At 37.3% G+C, this 20265-nt stretch overlaps 1 protein-coding gene and 1 long non-coding RNA gene across 2 annotated transcripts in view; one reads left to right on the forward strand and one right to left on the reverse strand.

Annotated features, from left to right (window-relative positions):
* Positions 1 to 11839: 11839 nt before the first annotated feature.
* On the reverse strand, positions 11840 to 16111 carry LOC112399572 (uncharacterized). The gene is made up of 3 exons (XR_003003253.1): positions 15937 to 16111; positions 15428 to 15562; positions 11840 to 12121 (listed from the first exon to the last, which is right to left on the reverse strand). It is a non-coding gene; the product is annotated as an uncharacterized LOC112399572 (long non-coding RNA).
* A 96-nt stretch (positions 16112 to 16207) lies between these two features.
* The window catches only part of ATAD1 (ATPase family AAA domain containing 1), a 54912-nt gene continuing 50854 nt past the window's right edge, over positions 16208 to 20265 (forward strand). The window contains exons 1-2 of the mRNA XM_024744798.1: positions 16208 to 16295; positions 19269 to 19443. Coding sequence (XP_024600566.1) covers positions 16252 to 16295; positions 19269 to 19443 — 219 coding nt within the window. The 5' untranslated portion in view covers positions 16208 to 16251. The remainder of the gene's footprint in view (positions 16296 to 19268; positions 19444 to 20265) is intronic.

The raw sequence follows: 20265 nt of genomic DNA on the forward strand, positions 1-20265 counted from the left end.
TTTTTTTGCGGTACGTGGGCCTCTCACTGTTGTGGCCTCTCCCGTTGCGGAGCACAGGCTCCGGACACACAGGCTCAGCAGCCATGGCTCACGGGCCCAGCCGCTCTGCGGCATGTGGGATCTTCCCAGACCGGGGCGCGAACCCGTGTTCCCTGCATCGGCAGGCGGACTCTCAACCACTGCGCCACCAGGAAAGCCCTAGAAGTTGAATTTTTGTTTAAAGCTCATTTGGCCAAAAAGTTTGCTTTTATGTTGCCCATATTTTATTTTATTTTTTCACATCTTTATTGGAGTATAATTGCTTTACAATGGTGTGTTAGTTTCTGCTGTATAACAAAGTGAGTCAGCTATACGTATACATATATCCCCATATCCCCTCCCTCTTGTGTCTCCCTCCCTCCCTCCCTATCCCACCCCTCTAGGTGGTCACAAAGCACAGAGCTGATCTCCCTTTGCTATGTGGCTGCTTCCCACTAGCTATCTATTTTACATTTGGTAGTGTATATATGTCAATGCTACTCTGTCACTTCGTTCCAGCTTACCCCTCCCCCTCCCTGTGTCCTCAAGTCCATTCTCTATATCTGCATCTTTATTCCTGTCCTGCCCCTAGGTTCTTCAGAACCTTCTTCATTTTTTTTAGATTCCGTACCATACATATGTGTTAGCATACAGTATTTGTTTTTCTCTTTCTGACTTACTTCACTCTGTATGACAGACTCTAGGTCCATCCGCCTCACTACAAATAACTCAATTTCATTTCTTTTTATGGCTGAGTAATATTCCATTGTATATATGTGCCACATCTTCTTTATCCATTCATCTGTCGATGTACACTTAAGTTGCTTCTATGCCCTGGCTATTGTAAATAATTCTGCAATGAACAGTGTGGCACATGCAGAGTCTTATAATATTTTAAATGCCTGGGATATAATTAAAAATTATTCAGCATACAAAATAACAAGGAAAATCTAAACTCACATGGGAAAAGACAATTCAGGGGCCAACACTGAGATGACATAGATGCTGAAATTAGCTAACAAAAGCTTTAAAGCAGTTATTATAAAAGCATACCAGGAAGCAAGAGAAAGGAATGCAAAGAAATAGAAGATATGAAGAACTAAACTGAAATTGTAGGACTGAAAAATACAATAACTAAAATAAAGAACTTATTGGATAGACTCACATAGAATGGGGATGACAGGGGAAACAGTCAGTGAATTTGAAGATAACTCAACAGAAATAATTCAATCTGAACAATGAGAAATAAATAGGGGGTGGGAAAAAAATGAATAGCACCTCACAGACTAGTGGGATGAAACCAAAAGATCTAACATTTGTCATTGGACGTCCAGAAGAAGAGGAGAAAAAATACAATGCAGTAAAAAATATTTGAAAAAAATGACTGAAAAGTTCCCAAATTTGGTGAAAAACATAAATTTACCGGTTCAAGAAAGCTCAGTGAACCCTAGACAGGATAAACCCAAAGAAATCCATGCCCAAGTCCATCAAAATCAAACTGCTGAAAACTGAAGGCCAAAAAAAAAATCCTTAAAGTAGCTACAAAAAAATGACGAATTACTTACAGGGGAACAACAATTCAAATGATTGCAAATTTCTTATCAGAAATCATGGAGGGTAGAATTAAGTGGAACAACTTGAGGTGCTAGGGGAATAAAAACAACAACCTCCTCAACCTAGAATTCTAAATCCAGCAAAAATTCCTTCATGAATGAATTTCAAATAAACACATTCTCAGAGAAGGAAAACAAAGAGAATTCATTGCCGGCAGACCTGCTCTAAAGAATTACTAAAGGAATATCTTTAGACAGAAGGGAAAGTATAGCAGAAGGAAACTTGGAACATCAGGAATAGAAATGGTAAATCTCTAGGTAAATATAATAGACTATTCTTGATTTCCAGTGTATATTTTCAATGTTTGCAAATGCAATACACAACTACAACATAAAGAAGAGAGTGTAAAGGGATATAAACGATTCAAAGATTTCTACATCTGCTTGAAGTGGTAAAATATATTGATTCTAAGCAAACTGTGGATAATTAAATATTTATATTTTAATCCCAAGAACAATCATTAACATTTCTTTTACAAAGACATATAGTCGGGCGTCCCTGATGGCACAGTGGTTGAGAGTCCGCCTGCTGATGCAGGGGACGAGGGTTCGTGCCCCGGTCCAGGAGGATCCCGCATGCCGCGGAGCGGCTGGGCCCGTGAGCCATGGCCGCTGAGCCTGCGCGTCCAGAGCCTGTGCTCCGCAACGGGAGAGGCCATAGCAGTGAGAGGCCCGCGTAGAGAAAAAAAAAAAAAAAAAGACATATAGTCAAAAACACAATAGATAAAATTGAATACAGTTGACCCTTGAACAACAGGAGTTTGAACTGCATGGGTTCACTTATACACAGATTTTTTACAATAGTGAATACTATAATATTACATAATCTGCAGATGCGGAACTGCAGATATGGAGGAACTGTGTATACAGAGGGTCGGCTATAAGTTACATGAAGATTTTCAACTGCATGTAGGGGCAGCACCCCTAACCTTCACGTTGTTTAAGGGTCAACTGTACTAAAAAATGTTCAACTACCTCAAAATAAGGCTGGAAAGGGAAAACAGAGAAATGAAAGGAAAAAAAAGGAAACCAAGAGAAAACAAATAAAATGGCTGATCTATATCCAAATATATCAATAATTACATTAAATGGAAATGGTCTAAATATACCAGTTAAACATACAGATTGGTAGAACGGATACAAAGAACATGACCCAGCTATGTACTGTCTACAAAAAAAATTAAAATATATTGATATAGGTATGTTAAAAATAAAGGGGTGAAAGAATATATGACATGTGAACACTAATCAAAACCAAGTGGGAGAAGCTATATTAATATCAGACAAAGTAGATTTCAGAGCAGAGAAAATTACCAGAGCTTAATAAGGACATCACAAAATGCATGAATTATATAGCCCAGGGAACTCTATTCAATACTCTGTAATGGCCTATATGGGAAAAGAATCTAAAAATAGAGTGGATATATGTATATGTATAACAGATTCACTACGCTGTACAGCAGAAGCTAACACAACATTGTAAATCAACTATACTCCAAGAAAAAATATTTTTAAAAAAACACATGAATTAAAAACTGATAGAACTGAAAGGAGAAACAGACAAATCCACAATTGTATTTGGAAACTTCAACACTCCTCTCTCAGCGATGGACAGAACTTGTAAACAGAAAATCAGCAAGGATATCGAAGAAATGAAAAATACCACCAACCCAAGTGAGCCCAACAGATATTTATTGATTAGTCCACTCAACACTAGGCAAAATACATATTATTTTAAATGAACATGGAACTTTCACCAAGACAGACAATATCTGGATCATAATACCGGCCTAAAAAAATGTGAAAGAATTGAAATCATACACAGTATGCTATCTAATCATAATAGGGTTATATTAGATTTCAGTAATGGAAAATAAAGAAAATCTCCAAACATTTGTAAACAACACACTTCTAAATAATCTGTGGGTCAAAGAGGAAGTCAAAAGGGAAATGTAAAAATATTTTTAATTAAATAGAAATGAAAGTACAACATAGCAAAAATTGTGGGAGTCAGCTAAACCAGAGGGAAATTTACAGCATTAATTGCTTATATAAAAAAAGAAAAAAGGTCTCAAATCACTGATCTTTTTTAAAAAAGCAAATAAAGCAGAAGGAAGGAAATAAAGCTAAGAGCAGAAATGAATGAAATTGAAAACAAAATAGAGAAAAATCCATAAAATAAAAAACGGATTCTTTGAGATCAATGAAATCCATAAAACTCAATGAAATTCATAAACAAAAGACACAAACTATCAATATCAGGAATGAAAAAGGATATCACCACAGACCCTATAGACATTACAAGGATAAGGGAATACATGCATAAATATGACAACCAAGGTGAAATAGACTACATCTAATGTCACACTTAGTGGTAAAATACTGAATGCTTTCCCGCTAAGATAAGGAACAAGGCAAGGATGTCCTCTCTCACTGTTGTTATTTGACGTTATACTAGAATTCTTAACCAGTATAATAAGGCAAGAATAAGACATAAAGGCATACAGATTGAAAAGGAAGAAATTAAAATGTTCTTATTTGCAGATGACATGACTGAAACCAAAAGAAGTGACCAAAAAACAACAAAACCCAAAAAACTCCTAGAACTGAGTTAAGTACAGTCACAGGATATAAGTTAAAAACACAATAATAATTATATACCTGTATACCAGCAGTGAACAATTGAAACTGATATTTTAAAAACAATACCATTTACAATAGCTCCAAAAATACTGAAATACCTAGGAATAAATTTAACAAAACACTGACAGAACAGTATCTATATGCTGAAAACTAGAAAACATAAATGAAAGAAATCAAAGACCTAAATAAATGGAAAGACATAGCATGTTTAGGGACAGGAAGACTCAACTCCCCAATTTGATGTACAGATTTAACTCAGTTTCATGAACTATCCCAGCAGAATTTTTCGAGACATAGGCAAGCTGATTCTAAAATTCATATAGAAATTCAAAGGCACTAGAAAAACCAAAATAAGTTTGAAGAAAAAGAATAAAGTTGGAGAAATCATAGTACCAGATTTTTAAGTTGTACTATAAAGCTAGATTAACTAAGACAGTGTGGTACTGGTGAAGGGACAGTCACTTAGATCAGTGGAATAGACAGCCCAGAAACAGATCCATGCTCATATCCATGCAGATATAGCCAACTGATTTTTGACAAAGGCCCAAAAGATTGTCTTTTCAATAAATGATATTGGACCAATTGGACATTCATATACTTAAAACTGAACCTCAACCTTAATCTCACATTTTGTACAAAAATTAACTCAAAATGTATCATAGATCTAAATGTAAAATATAAAACTTTTAGAAGAAACCTTTAGAGAAAATCTTCATAACCTGGGGTTAAGCAAAGAGTTCTTACACATGATACCAAAAACATGATCCATAAAAGAAAAAATGATAAGCTGGACTTAACATTTAAAACTTTATAAAAGACACTGTAAAAGAATAAAAAGATAAGTTACACACCAGAAGAAAATATTTGCAAATTACATACTGACAAAGGCCTTATATCTAGAATATATATTTTCTAGATATATATATATTTGAAGAGCCTGTGTTGATACTCATGCCCGGTTCCCAAATTTGTTAAAATTTAGAAAAATTGTTACATGGATTGTTAGGGCTCCTTAAAAGCAAGAAAAACATGACAAATTAACACTGCTGGATTTACAACCTACTTTATAAAAGCATTATTAGAGAATATCTTTTGAGTGCTATGGATCTTTTGAGGCTCTCAAACTTCAAATATATATTTGAAGAATTCTCAAAACTCAACAGTAAGAAAACAAACAACCCAATTAAAAAATGAGCAAAAGGCTCGAACAGACATTTCACTGAAGTGGGTAAATAGATGGCAAATAAGCTGTTAAAAAAGATATTAATATTGTCGATCATCAGGGAAATGTCAATTAAAACAATAATGAGATACCTATTACAATACCTAAAATAAAAAATACTGATAATAACAAGTTCTGGTGAGGATACAAAACAAATCGAATGCTCATACATTCTCATGGAAATGCAAAATGGTATAGCCATTGGGGAAAACCGTTTGGCAGTCTCTCAAAAAGTTAAAAATACTCTTATCATATGACCTAGCAATCCTACTCCTAGGTATTTACTTTAAGGAAATGAAAACTTCTGTTCACACAAAAACCTACACACAAATGTTCATAGCAGCTCTATTCACAATTACCAAAAACTGGAAACAACTGAAACGTCCTTCAACAAATGAATGGACAAACTGTGGTACATCTCTACAATGGAATACTACTCAGCAATGAAAATGAATGAACTACTGACATATGCAAATCTCAGATGAATCTCAAAGGCATGTTAAGTAAGAGAAGCCAGTCTCAGGAAGTTATATACTGTAGGATTTAATTTATATATGACATTCTCATAAAGATAAAACTACAGTGATGGAGATTAGATCCATGGTTGCCAAGGGTTGAGGAGGTAAGTACAAAGGGATAATACAAGGGAGTTTCTTAGGATAATGGAACTGTTATATATCTTGACTGTGGTTATATGAATCTATCGTATTAAATTCATAGAAGTGTACACACATGCAGGTACGCACACACAATCAACTTTACTGTATGTTAATTTAAAAATAAAACTGTTATATGATGTACTGCTGTCTTAACATTTGAAAACAATTTTTATCAGAAAAAGTACATATGAGAAGAAAAAAATTCAGAGGCATTCATCAATTCCTTCTCAATTATATAGCTGAAATATAAAATGAACCATCAGAAGCCTAGTCCTGCTTAGAACAGAGCTAGATATTGCTTCTAGTCAACATTTTACATTCTCATAAAACAAATCCATAGCGCTCAAAAGATATTCTCTAATAATGCTTTTATAAAGTAGGTTGTAAATCCAGCAGTGTTAATTTGTCATGTTTTTCTTGCTTTTAAGGAGCCCTAACAATCCATGTAACAATTTTTCTAAATTTTAACAAATTTGGGAACAGGGCATGAGTATGAACACAGGCTCTCGAACTAAACATGCTGGTTCAAATTCTAACTCTGCTACTTACTAGCTATTTGCCCTGGATAAATTACTTAATCTCTCTGTGCCTCAGTTTCCTTATCTGAAGATAATAATACTAACCACATAGGGTTATTATGACTGAGAATTAAATGAGTTAATATATGAAAAGCACTTAGAACAGTGCTTGGCACATATTAAATACCGTATTGGTGTTTGTTAAATAAAGTGCACTACGTTCTTATCCATTTATAACTATATGACCTTACACGTATGCCACATTATATATGATTTAATACTCAAATTATATTTGTATGACTCAAATGGAATTTTACCAGTTTATTAATTAATATGATAAAGATTTAATTGTAAGGTTCTGCACTTAATTCTCTCCCTCAAAACTGTGACAGGTACAGTATGCAGGACTCAAGCTTTGACTACACCTCTAGTACAAAAGACAAACAGGCTTTAATTAATAGCAAATTCAATAGGTATTAAAAGGGTGGGTTTCAGGAAAAGGAAGCTAGTTTGATCCTAAACTGTGTTGATAAATCTCTAGTATCCACACTGGTCACACCACTCTTAAAGCATATATACCGTTCTAGATTACATGCCTAATTGATTTACACACTTAATCTGTGCAGCCCCAACGGCAAGAATCAGAACCATAGAAAAAGTTCTAGGGGAAAAGATTTAGGCTCAGTAAAAGGAAGAACTAACACTGAACAGTTCTCCAAACATGAGATGGGCTACCTGAACAGTTGGTGAATTCCATGTCACTGGGAATGTTCAAATAAGCTTAATGACCAGTTGGTGGGACACTGATGATCACAACAGCCACAATCATTTACTAAATGCTTATTATGTCTGTCCCAGGTCCTTTACATACATTATCTTCAATCCTTTCACCAACTCCATAATGTAGTCACTATCCCCATTTTATAGGTGAGAAAACCAAGGCTCAGACAGGTTAAATAAATTACCCCAAACACACAGCTACTAAGTTGCAAAGCTGTGATTTGATCCAGGTCCTCTAATTCCATAGCACACATTCTACAGTTCCACACTGCCTTTGGTTGAACATTCACTGACTTTAATATTCCTTTCAATCCTAAGAGAGCATGATTCCTTGAAATTATATCTTTCTAGATATATATATCTAGACCTTCCCTATTTCTATAACACTGGAGCAGGTGTCTTTATCAAGGTAAAAGATGCATCTTACCTGTGTTAATGTTGGTTTGTTACTTCTATGAGAGAGATGTGTTCCAAATTAACATGCCTCCCAGTATGTCAAAAGACAATGAAATTAACAATCAATTGGACTATGCAAAACAGGTGTAGAGCGTCTTACTCCTGAATTTACTTCCTAGAGGATGAGATTTTATTTAAAAAAGAGGAAAATGTTTTTTCTCTTAATAAAAGTACAAATGAACACACAAGCAGAGATAAATCTATGTCCTTACCTCTCCACCCTTCCTCTTTGGCTAGCTCTCAATTAAAACATGATTCATGAGAATCTATGTGAGTGTTTTCACTATTTGTTATAGTAATCTCTCACTAACTGGGGGTAGTGATGGTTACATCCCAGAAAAGTGCCATGTTAGATAAAACCCTCATTGGCAAGTTCGACAGGGAATTCTCAAGAGAATAAAACAATAAAGTTAGTTATAAAGCAGAAAAGAATCTTTCCCTAGGTTGTTCACGAGTTCATATTCTGAAAGTCATGCTCTTCTGTGGAAGATGGAATTTATATTAACCACACTTCTTTTTTGAAAGTTCTTGGTATAGCCCTTACTGATATTTAATGCTTTGGTTTCAAGGAACTAAACTCAACTATACATACATACATAGAGATCACAGATTGTAAAATTTAAGCATACAAATACAAAACCACATTGTGACAAAACTATGACAGGCAAAATGGTAGCTGACAAGGTAGTATAGTACACAAGTCTTGTTAGAAATTATTATAATTTATTAATATGTTAAAGTATACTCTGAAACCTAGAGTTCAAATTTAGCATTCATTTGTTGGATTCTAAAGGGGAGAAAATTTAAACAAAAGTTCTCCCACATACAGGTCAGAATGAACGAATCACAGAATCACAGAATTATGAAGTTGGTAGAACTATTTCAATTTCAGAGGCAGAAACCCAGAAAGGCTACCTAACATGAGACAGGTCACAGAGCTGTCATTGAGGACTGTCATAATTTAGCATTTTTCAAGTACTGTACTCAATAATCTACATCTTGCACGCTTCAAACTATTTTTGACAGAGGCTGTTTGTTTGTTGTTCACCTGTCTGACACTCTGTACTTGGAAATGCTTTACTGTGTTGGGCACAGAAACGGAAATTGGGGATGATCATTAAAATGGAGTGTCATAGATCCCCACCTTCCTATGGAATGAGGAGGAAATGCTGTCCCTCTGCAGAGATTTTTTAGTTGTCTTCTGTTTGGGGGCTGTGAATGTGTATTCATGTGCTAGAAATCCTTATGATTCTCTCAACTGAAGACATATAATTATTTACTCTCCCCCCCCAAAAAAAACCAATCACTGTATTTCATGGGTTTTTTTTTTTTTTGAGGTATGCGGGCCTCTCACTGCTGTGGCCTCTCCCGTTGCGGAGCACAGGCTCCGGACGCGCAGGCTCAGCGGCCATGGCTCACAGGCCCAGCTGCTCCGCGGCACGTGGGATCCTCCCAGACCGGGGCACGAACCCGTGTCCTCTGCATCGGCAGGCGGACTCTCAACCACTGCGCCACCAGGGAAGCCCTACATGGCTTTTTACCATTCATTTAAACTGTTTCTCTGTTTACTTCCAAGAGTCCCAAGAAAGTGGTCAGGGGAGGCTCCTTGAATACTAGTCTGTGAGGACAACATGATAATAAACTATGGCAAGCCAGTTTATCTAGCATAACTAGTACTGAATGATGGATGGACTGGAGAGTGGAAGGTGGAACACTGCCCAGCCAGAGGTTCAAGAATATCTAGACAGAATTTTAACGCTGCTTTCAGTTGGTTAAAGAATCATTATAGCATCTCTTCAGCTTTTTGCAAAACATCAAAGGGGAAGAAAACACTGTTGGGGAGTCGACCTCTTTGTCTCCTTTCCTTTACTGCCCCTTTTTCTGATCTCTCGTTTACCTGGGAATTCAGAAAATATAAAGAAATGGGTGTGGGGCATGGCTCTGGCTCTAGGCCTCATATGGGCATTCAGAGCTCTCAGAATGGTTCTGGCATTTAAACTTAATAAGCAGCAGGCTAGAAAGGAGAAAGGTTTGTGGAACTCTACCAGGTATACTATTCTGAAGTTGAATGGGACTTTAAGCACTGCTAACTTAGTATACTTGATTTGTTTCCTGCACTTCTCTAACTCAAGTTACATGCAGACTTTGCTTTTTTTTTTCTTACCCCTTTGTTTTGTTTTTCTGTTTCCAGAAATACTGGCAATAAACAGGTGGGGAGGGCAAATTTAACAGTAGCTTGCTAGTACGCTACTGTTGGGTCTCTCTAAGATGAAACAAGGTCTAGTAGACATTTCATCCCTAAACATCTAAAATCAGCAAGTTTTGCCCTTGCCTTTGCCTTTGGAAGCCATGCACTCAGTCTCTATACAGGATATTCCATTTCTTTTGCTCAGTAGAACTCCCTCAATTTTAGGAGCACTTCCACGAGTTGCACATAGTAAATATTTTTTTAAAAACATGTTATGTTCAAAGGAATTAAATATTGTATGAAGAATAGCAGCTCTGATGTTAAGATAGTCCTCAAGGGTTACAAAAAGGTTGTAGTTTGCAAAGAAATGATAAGACATGCAAAGGATTGACCTCTAAAATCTCAAATCTGGTTTAGCATCTCACTTTCATCCGTTGAACTAATTTCTTTCTTCTGTGCAAAAGTCACTCGGCAATCTAAGTAAGGAAGTTTTCCCAAAACAAATAATGAATGGAGATGAAAGGTAGGTTAAACCTCTACCTTAAAAAAAATCAATAGTTCTATGAAGACTTGCATTTTCACAAGACATTTGAGTCTTCAGAACTCCATGAGAGCAAGAACTGTAAGCTCAATAAATGGCTGTTATTAGACAGAATGGGAACAACAGCCAATATTAATGATGGTCTTCAGTGAACTGAGAAATATCCAGATAGTCATTTTCATGGATTGACCAATATTTTAAACTTATTTGTCTGGGGGGGGGTCACAAGGATGGAATCTTACAGGTTTTATATAACTATCATTAAAGGTTTATAGAATACTAATCAGTAAGACTCACTCAGAGGAGTGTATTAAAACTGAGAATGAGAGAACTAAGAGTTCAAAGAGACAGAGGCATAGCCTCTTCACAAGTCAGAGAAGATAAACATTCCCAGACAAGATGCCACAGTTGACAACTTGAGAGGTGAAGTCCCCATGCAAACTCTAAGGAGATATGAAGGAATCTTTGTCCATACAGGGCTTCTGGAAATGACAGAATATCACTTCATAGTATAATGAAAATAACATCTGAGGTATTACAATGGCATGTTTATTGAGCACTTGCTAAGTGCCAGGCATAGAGCTCAGCACTTGCCATGCACTGTCTCATTTAATTCTCAGTGCAACTCCATGGTGTGAGTACCGCTTTTGTCCCTGTATTAAAGGTGAGGAACTTGAGGCTTACAGAGCTTAATAACTTGCCCAAAGTCACAGAGCTAGTAAATAACATATCTTACATCTAAAGCCAAGTCTGTTGGGTTGCAATGTCCATGGTCTTAAACCTTATGGATACCTAATGGGACTGGTCTCTGGTGGACACATCAGGAACAGACCTGTCATGACAGGACAATAATATAATTATGGTCAGTAAAATGGTTTGATTGCACATGTCCTTATCTTTGGACCATTTGCCTTTCTTTCCTCTTTTTCCCTCCCTGGTCACCGTAAATCTATTAGAATGGTGCCTGAAAAGCTTCATTCAATATGTCAGATTGGTGGGGGGAATCAGTTAATTAAAACATTTGTTAAGCCCCTCCTATGTCCTAGGCATCCTCTTTTTTCAAGAACTGCACATCTGATAGGAGAATACAGAAACTTAAATCCCAATTATAATTCTGTGAGATGAGTACTATGCCAGTGCTATGGACACAAATTTTAGTTCTTAGACAATAAAACATCTTGAATTCTTCTTGTCCATTTTAGTTTCACTTATGCTACAAGGTTACAAGTTATTCTGTCTAATAGAGAAAAGGGGGTGGGGGAAGTTTCATGCAATCTTAACTTTTAAAATGTTAAGCACAAGCTTAACAAAAAGTATTATTTTCCAAATACTTTCAAGGGCATTTTCCTAGAATCAGGTAAATGAGAGCAAGCAAATGACCTACTTATGGCAAAAAATGCTCCAGGTAATAAAGGATGGGAAGCCAAGTGCATCCTGGAAACCACAGCATCTGGTCTTGTTTTATGCTTCATCTATCAATCTGCTGTTACAGGAATTGAGAATTAATGTTTCAACTACTGTTTCTTCTATTTTGAATGATGAATTCATATCTTTGTTATTCTTACCCAATCTCTCCCAACTCCTCTCCCATTAAAAAAAAAAAAAAATCATATGGAAGGGCATTTAGGAAGGGCCCAAACAAATCCTAGGGAGCTTACTCTTTCATTTATGCCTTAAAGCTCTTGCTAATGTAAGGTTACAGTAAGGTTAGACATCTTCCCAAGCAATTGCCTGGTTTGATCCATCCTGACTTTCCACAGATAGTATCACCTGAACAGTCTACATTCAGTACTGTATTAAAGCTAAACAACAAAATATTGCAGATGTAAAAGAAATATCTAAGTTCTAGAAAATGTTTCTTGGTAGCATAAACTGTAAAAAATGTACAACTGGCAGTAGTGCTTGAGAAAAAGGATTATGAAGCAATGTAAGACTGTTTGTGGATTAGTGCTACCCTGATAATATGAGAAAATTACATATACACTAATTTCTAAATATACTCATTTTAAATTATGTACAAAGTTTAAAAACATAAAAGCATGAAAAGTAGATTTACAACAATATGTTCTTTGAACTTTTCTGTTGAGTCTTTTTAGCTTTTGTGCTTTTTATAGAATAAAGCTATCAATTCATCTTTCCACTCCTTCCAATCTGTTGAAATTTTAATTTTCCATTATTTTTGCCTTGATTCCACCTTACTCTTTCTGCTGGAGCTTCAAGCACCTAATCTTAGCCTTTCTCAGTGCCTTCATGGCTTTAGATACAGCTTCATATTCTTGCTTTTCTTTCCCCACCCATTCTATTATTTAACTTATCAAAATAATACGATTATTTTTTTCCAATGAAATATTTTTAAAAGAACCAAGGTTACCAAGTGACTCTTATACTGGCGAAATTACTGCTATATAATTTTATCTATTTGTTGAAGTTCTGCTCTTTCTAAATCACTGTCAAGTGAATCATTTCTCATGCGCAATGAAAAGGGTCAGGTTTACCATGTTTATTTATCCAAAGATTTCAGATTTGTTTTCCCTTCCAAAGACATTTTATTCTGAATCTTGTCATGAGGCTTCCTTGCCCTGATTTCTTGATGTATCCCAGCTGGCTTAATGGTTCAGCTAACCAGATAGGCTTTTGGGGCTGGGGCAGAAGAGATTTTTGCAAAAATACATCTAAAATTATCACTGACTAGGGCAGAGTTTGTCAAAGTGTGGTCCCAAACTACCTATATCCAAATCATCTCAGATGCTTATTCAAAATGCAAATACCTGGGCCAAAACCTAGAGCAGTTAAATGGGAGCCGTTAATGCTGGGACCTGGGAACCTGCATTTTGCCAAGTTGTCCAAGTGAATAGACTCACAGTGACATTCTACAGCTCCTAATCTAAGACATCCTTTCCCCTTCAAGGGTCCAGTGCAATAATTGACCTTGGCTACAGAGCAAACTTATCACACCTCCACCCAACTAACAAAAACAAAGGAAAATTCACTTCGCTGAGGAGAGAACTGCCATTAACTGCCTTAAGAGGCATTAGTTTAAAAACAAACAAAAACTTTCTACAGTAAATATAACTATTTTTAATATCTCGATTCTGACATCACGGAGGGAAGGCTCAGAAGGTCTACCAAAAATCTGTTGTAATAATTTCCTGATTAATATTACACATAATGAATTATTTATTGAGCTCCTACTGTGGGCCAAATATGGTGTTTTGTGCTGCCAGGGATTATATAAAGCTATCCTGGGATGAAAAGCATATGTTCACTCAGCTCTATTCTGGAAGAATCTAGCTGATTTAGTGATTGCTGGAAATGAATGTGCATGGTATATGGGAAGGCAGTCATTTGATGTCTTAGGGCCCAGACATAGGAGGCTTCCTAAGGATTTGCTAAATGAAAATTAGGTCCAAAAAGTATGGATGTAGGTACTCAGTTTATAGCCAAACCACTGGAAAAGGAATGAGCAGCAATATTTATTTGGGGGCATGTAGACTCTTTATGGTCAGTCTTGATTACTTTATCCACAATTTCCTTTCCTGTGCAATCATACCGCAGATATTAAGCAGATGAATTGAGTCTAGATGCAACCATACTGAGAGCGCCACCTGATTCTAGAGTTCATTTAGGATATCCCTAGTAGGGTGACCAACTACTCATGGCTTGCCTGAGACATTCCCTGTATTAGCATTTGAAGTCCTATGTCCTAGAAATCCCCTTAATGTCAGACAAACTGGGTAAGTTGGTTATCCTGGCCCTTAGAGAAAAGCAGGTGAGGCTCTTAGTTGACCCAGTTTCACTCAGTTGATGATGGAAATCCATTACCATCTTGAGTTTCTCAGCTCATTTTCCTTACCAGGGTATGATTATCCTCATGAGCCACAAAACCTAAAGTTCTTTCCTTCAATAACCTCTACCTTTTAGCTCTGTCAAGGCATAGTCCCACAAGCATCCCAAGCAATGAATCAAGATTGAGGATAATCACTGGGACCCAGTGGAGAGTCTCCTCTAAGACTGCTGAACACATGGCTTATGTTTACTTGTAAATATTATCCTGGTCTCATAATCATTCTGAGATGAAAAATCAGACTAGCACTCCCAAACCTAGCTTCATATCAGTTTTTTTAGAATTTATGTTATGGTTGTAGACACACAAAAATAGACAAAAAGGCATGGATGCAAAACAAGAACCACTTACCGTATTAGATACCATTCTGATTCTTGTCAATAAACCCAATCAGTTTTTAAACATTCGTGCATTCCTGTGATCCCATCCTTATCCTTTAAAGCCTTAAGATTTTGTCATTTCATGGTCTTACCTCCTTCACCTAGATTTCAAAATTTAACTGCTATCAATTTACTATTTCAAAGAGAGAATGTAAAGTGTAGGATTTGAATCAGATCTAGGTCCCAATGAAATTTTGCCACTTCTTAGGTGCATGAACTTAAAAAAGTTTATCGCTCTAAGCTTTAAAATTTGCTCATCTATAAGTAATAAATAAAGAGAAAATAATGGCTATTTTAGAGGATTGGGTTTTTTGAGGAATTCAGGTTATGGATGTGAAGCCCAAAGAAGCATATTGCCTGACACCAAGTAGACATTCAGTAAACTGTAGCTATTATCATCACTACAGTTATCACAAGCTTGTAACAAGGGTAGCATTCACTACATTCAACAATCAGGCTGCAGAATTTTAGCCATAAAGGATGATGCCTAAAGCAGAGAGGCACAAACTGCCTTCCCGAGGAGCGTAGTAAGAGGAACTGTCCCATTACTTCACAGTCTCACCACCTCTGTCTGAAGGAAGTGATGCTTCTTATGTCTGGGGGCAATGTCTAATGTCGTCTCGCCCCTGGCAGCCTGTGCTCAGGAGGCGCTGGCTTTCAGATTTGCGCCCTGGGGACCTCTGGTGCCTCATCTCTCATTCTGCAAAGGGAAAGAAAGGGGTAAAAGAAAAAGGGAAGTCACCGAAGTGCAAAACCTGTTACCAGATGCCCTCTTTTGTCCCTACTACCAAGCCTGCCCGGGTAGGCTGCAGAATCGTTCCGCAGAAAGATTTTCAGGCGCCACCCCCAGGTGTTAGTCGGAGCAGACAAGGGAGAGGAGGGTGAGCTCACCCTAAAAACAGAAAGACAGATGGTGAGGGGTGGGGGGTTGGCCATGCGCGTCAGAGATTTGGCTAAACGACAGAACAGCAGCGTGCGGGTTTGCAGCCGGGGCTGGAGGGGCGGGCGAAGGGCGTAGGTAAGGATCAAGCAGAAGGGAAGGAAGAACTTCTTTGCGGGGAACACAAAACACACTTTGCACTCTCACGAAGGCTCCCGGGTTTGTCAGTGTTGCGACAGGAGCCCGCGAGCAAGGCACGGACTTTATGTGACAAGCGCCTGCCCCAATTCCATCTCCGAGACTCAGCTAAACTCAGAGGCTCCGCCCAGCAGATAGCAGGTTAGGAATCTGGAGCGTGACCTCGCTCCCGCCGTGTACGCCGCACCACTTCCAAAACCCGGAAACGCGCCCCTCCAGGTCTACGGCCGCGGTGGCGCATGCTCCTTGCGAGGGGGCGGGCCGCGACTCCCCCCGGAAGCGTTCTTTCCCAGGCGGCGTTTCCTTCCTGTATGAGGCTGTTAGGGCCTCTTGCGGCCGCTGTTCTGCTGGGGGGGTGAGTAGCGGGTTTCTGCGGGGCTTCGTGGGACGGGCGAAGGGTCCCGCAGAGGTCCTTTAGGAACTGGCTCGGGTCCGGGGAGCCAAGTGGGAAAGGTCACCCCGCCGTCCTCCCATGCCCCACCTCATTGCCGCCCCTCAGCTTCTCGCAGCCCTTCGTACCCAGCGGATTAACCTCCAAGGGCGTCCCGGGCTCCGCCTTGGCTTTCGGCCCGGCCTAGGCCCTTAGGTCTCCGTTAGCGCTGCCCCCAAGAGTTAGGCCATTTCCAGGGACTCTCTGTAGGCAGCCCGGTCGCTGCGGGGGCTTGAGGTCGTACCGGGCGACCTCAGAACCAGATCCTAGGCAAAGGCGGACAGAATGAAGCGGGTCTGATTGTCGCACAGGCACTGCTACCACCTAGTGCAAAAGTGAAGGAGGTTCTTCAAGCCTAGGCACGCTTTCGCAGAGGATGGTGGTGTTAATAATAACCTGTCCTTTATGTGAAGGTTGGCAGGCTTTCATTGTCATAGGCTGTGTTCATAGGGCCTTGATGTCTGCGAAACTGGGACTTCTGGGATTGAGAAAAACTTTGTAAAACACTGCGGTGAATTAGAGAAATGCTATGGTAGGAATACTCTTGGTCCTTAACCTGTCAGTAAACTGCTCATTGACGAGGTGGTACGATTTTTAATTTTTCTACCCTGAAATGGAGAACTCTTTAAAATGAAACTATCTGGTATCATATTTGCCTAACATAACTCTGAATTACAGTGTTTTGCCATATTTCTTGTACATGGCACCATCTATGTTTATGTGTATATTTGTTGATTCTTATGTTTATACAGAATTGAAATACAGTCCCTACTGTTGTATGCATGTGCAACTTTTATTATATATTCTGCTGTAATGGTATTGTTACCGTAACGGCCTTACATTGCAGGCATATCTATGTCATATGAATGATAAATGAGTGTATAATAAAAGTGTATACAGTTACAACCTACAAGGAGAAGTTTGTTTCATTTCAGGATTTTGAAGTCATTTTAAAAGAAGGATGACTGTTTTAGAAGTGGCTATAGGTCCAGAGTACTGTATTGCGGTTAATAATTTAATTATAGTAAAGTATATAGTTAACAGAGGTTTTGCGTCTTGATTTTTTTAATAGATCTAAAAACTGTTCTCTTGATGACTGGGAGGTACTGATAGCAGTCGTAGTTCATGTAGTTCAGTGAACATCCAGTAGGTGGCAGTTTTATCGCTACTCACTCAAACTTTAAACAAATGAAAACATTTTATTCGAATATCACTAGTTTAAGTTAGTAAATCTTTATTTTTGCCTGTTGGTTTCTTCTCATCTGTGAGTATTACTCCTGCATAATGATACCACATATAACAACTGCATTTTCAAATTTACTGTGTTGGAATAAAGGCTAGGGAAGACAATTTTTCATTTCCTAGAAGGAGAGTATTGTTAACCCATCTTTAGGAATCCATGCTGATGGAAGAAAGCACAATTTGATTTGTTACATGAAAGATTTTAACCAAGTGGCTTCTTTCTAGCTTCATTTTTTTGTTGGTGGAGTGGTTGGTGGTTCTAGCTTCATTTTTAATAAGATAATAACTGTATTATGCATTCCTTGAGTAAAGTAATTATGTCTTAGCTATTATTGTATACCCAGTATATAGTAGGCTATCTATATACATGATCAGTAAGTGTTTTATTGTATGAATTGAATTATTTAACATCCCTAGGCCAAAATTTCTTTATCCAAAATGAAGGCTTTCAGTTATTTAGTTGTTAAGTTTAAATTAAATAATGTATTGTTGTGAAGTGAATGTCTCCCAGTAATGCAGAAGGTTGGAATCCTTGACTTTTCTTTTGGAAATCGTCCAAAATTCTGGCAGCAATTCTGTTGGAATGATTGAAGAGAATCTTTAACTGAATAATGCTAGTGAGAATAGAAACAATAATTTTAGAGCTGGAACGACCATAGATATTAGTCTATGAAGTACCTAATTTTCACCTGTTTCTGAGCCATGTGTACAAATTTTGTTTTATTCCTTTTCACATGAATACAAAATATACTTTTTTTTCCCCCAAGTAACATAGCACTCAGCACACTCCTATGCTGCGAGAGTATAATGGCATTATTTGAGGCTGAGATTCTATCTCTCAAAATGTGATAGTCACATCATCCATAAAAAGCTTATTCTACTGGGTGGTCATTGTCTTTGATACAGGTGTGCATGTCTCCTGTAAGCCAAGCTGTGGTTGATGTAACTGCTTAGGCATATGTGTAAAAGTAGACATGTTGCGTCCTTTTTTCCTCTTTATCTTGAGTGAGAGCTGTATAGTTGTGGGTCAAACATTTTGAAGATTCTGTTGTTTCATATTTAGCTAAGTTGTTGGAAAGAACAAGATGGCTCCAAAAATTTCATGTCACTTGTTAGTTGAGAAAATAGCATGTATACATTTCATCAGGCCTTGGAAGCCTTTAAAAGTAAGTATGAGAGAAAAGTGAGTCTGTTCACAGTTTGAATTTCACTCAAAAATTGCCTGGTATACCATCACATTAGTAAAGTATTTCATTGTTGGGCTGCCTTTTTTCAGTTGGATAAGTGTTATAGTCATTATTTTTCTAGGTTCCCTGACATAATTAAAAGCTGATTAAAACAGTAAATGCTTTAAGATGTTTACTGCATTTTTCAAATAGAATTGTTCTCTACTTAAATTATATGAGCTTTTAGAAAAGTTTATTTAAAATTCTAATAAATAAACCTCAGTTTCCAAGAGGAGATTAAAATGTGTTTATTTACGTTTTATTTACTTAACATTTAAAAATCCATTTCTCTTTAAATAAAACACTTTTTTAAGATAGGTGATGTTGAATTTGACTAGAAGTTTTTCTTGCTTAGTTTACGGTACCTATCAGTCTCCCGATTTTAATGAATCTAGTTACTACCTAGTGGCATTTCTGTTTGTTTTTCAAGGTTAACAATCAAGATGGTACATGCTGAAGCCTTTTCTCGTCCCTTGAGTCGGAATGAAGTTGTTGGCTTAATTTTCCGTTTGACAATATTTGGTGCCGTAACATACTTTACAATCAAATGGATGGTAGATGCGATTGATCCAACCAGAAAGCAGAAAGTAGAAGCTCAGAAACAGGTATGATTAAAATGTTTGAGGATCATTTTTCTTGTAGCTAGCAAATATTTTCACATAAAACTAAGGATATAGTGGAATTAGAAATTAATAAGAAATTCCATAAGACCCATGTGGAAATGTGTTTTTATGTAATATTTAATTTCATTATTCCTAAAAAAAGTATTTGTTTCTCAAATCTTTTTTGACTCTATAAGCAACTTAGAAGAAAGAATGATGAAGAATAAAAATATTACAGCATTTTGTTATGAATAGCCTAATTAGAATATTTTTGTCAGCTTATAAGTGAAGGAATCTAGGTAAAATTTTTCAGCAGACTAAACAAACAATTTTTTCTTCAGTAATGGTATACATTGTGCTTTGTGAGACATTTGAAATGTTTCTGTTTTGTAAATAAGTTCATTTGTGTCATATTTTAGATTCTACATAAGTGATATCATGATATTTGTTTTCCTCTGTCTGACTTATTTTACTTAGTACCATAATCTCTTGGTCCATCCAAGTAGCTGCAAATGGCATTACTGCATTCTTTTTTATGACTGAGTAGTATTACATTGTAAATATATACCACATTTTCTTTATCCACTCATCTGTCCATGGACATTTAGGTTGCTTCCATGTCTTGGCTATTGTAAATAGTGCTGCTGTGAACATTGAGGTGCATGTATCTCTTTGAATTATAGTTTTCTCCAGATATATGCCCAGGAGTGGAATTGCTGGATCCTATGGTAACTCTGTTTTTAGTGTTTTACAGAATCTCCATACTGTTCTCCATAGTGGCTGTACCAATTTACTTGCCACCAACAGTGTAGGAGGGTTCCCTTT

Source organism: Neophocaena asiaeorientalis, unplaced genomic scaffold, assembly GCF_003031525.2.
Source record: "Neophocaena asiaeorientalis asiaeorientalis breed wild unplaced genomic scaffold, Neophocaena_asiaeorientalis_V1.1 scaffold131, whole genome shotgun sequence".
NCBI lineage: Eukaryota > Metazoa > Chordata > Mammalia > Artiodactyla > Phocoenidae > Neophocaena > Neophocaena asiaeorientalis.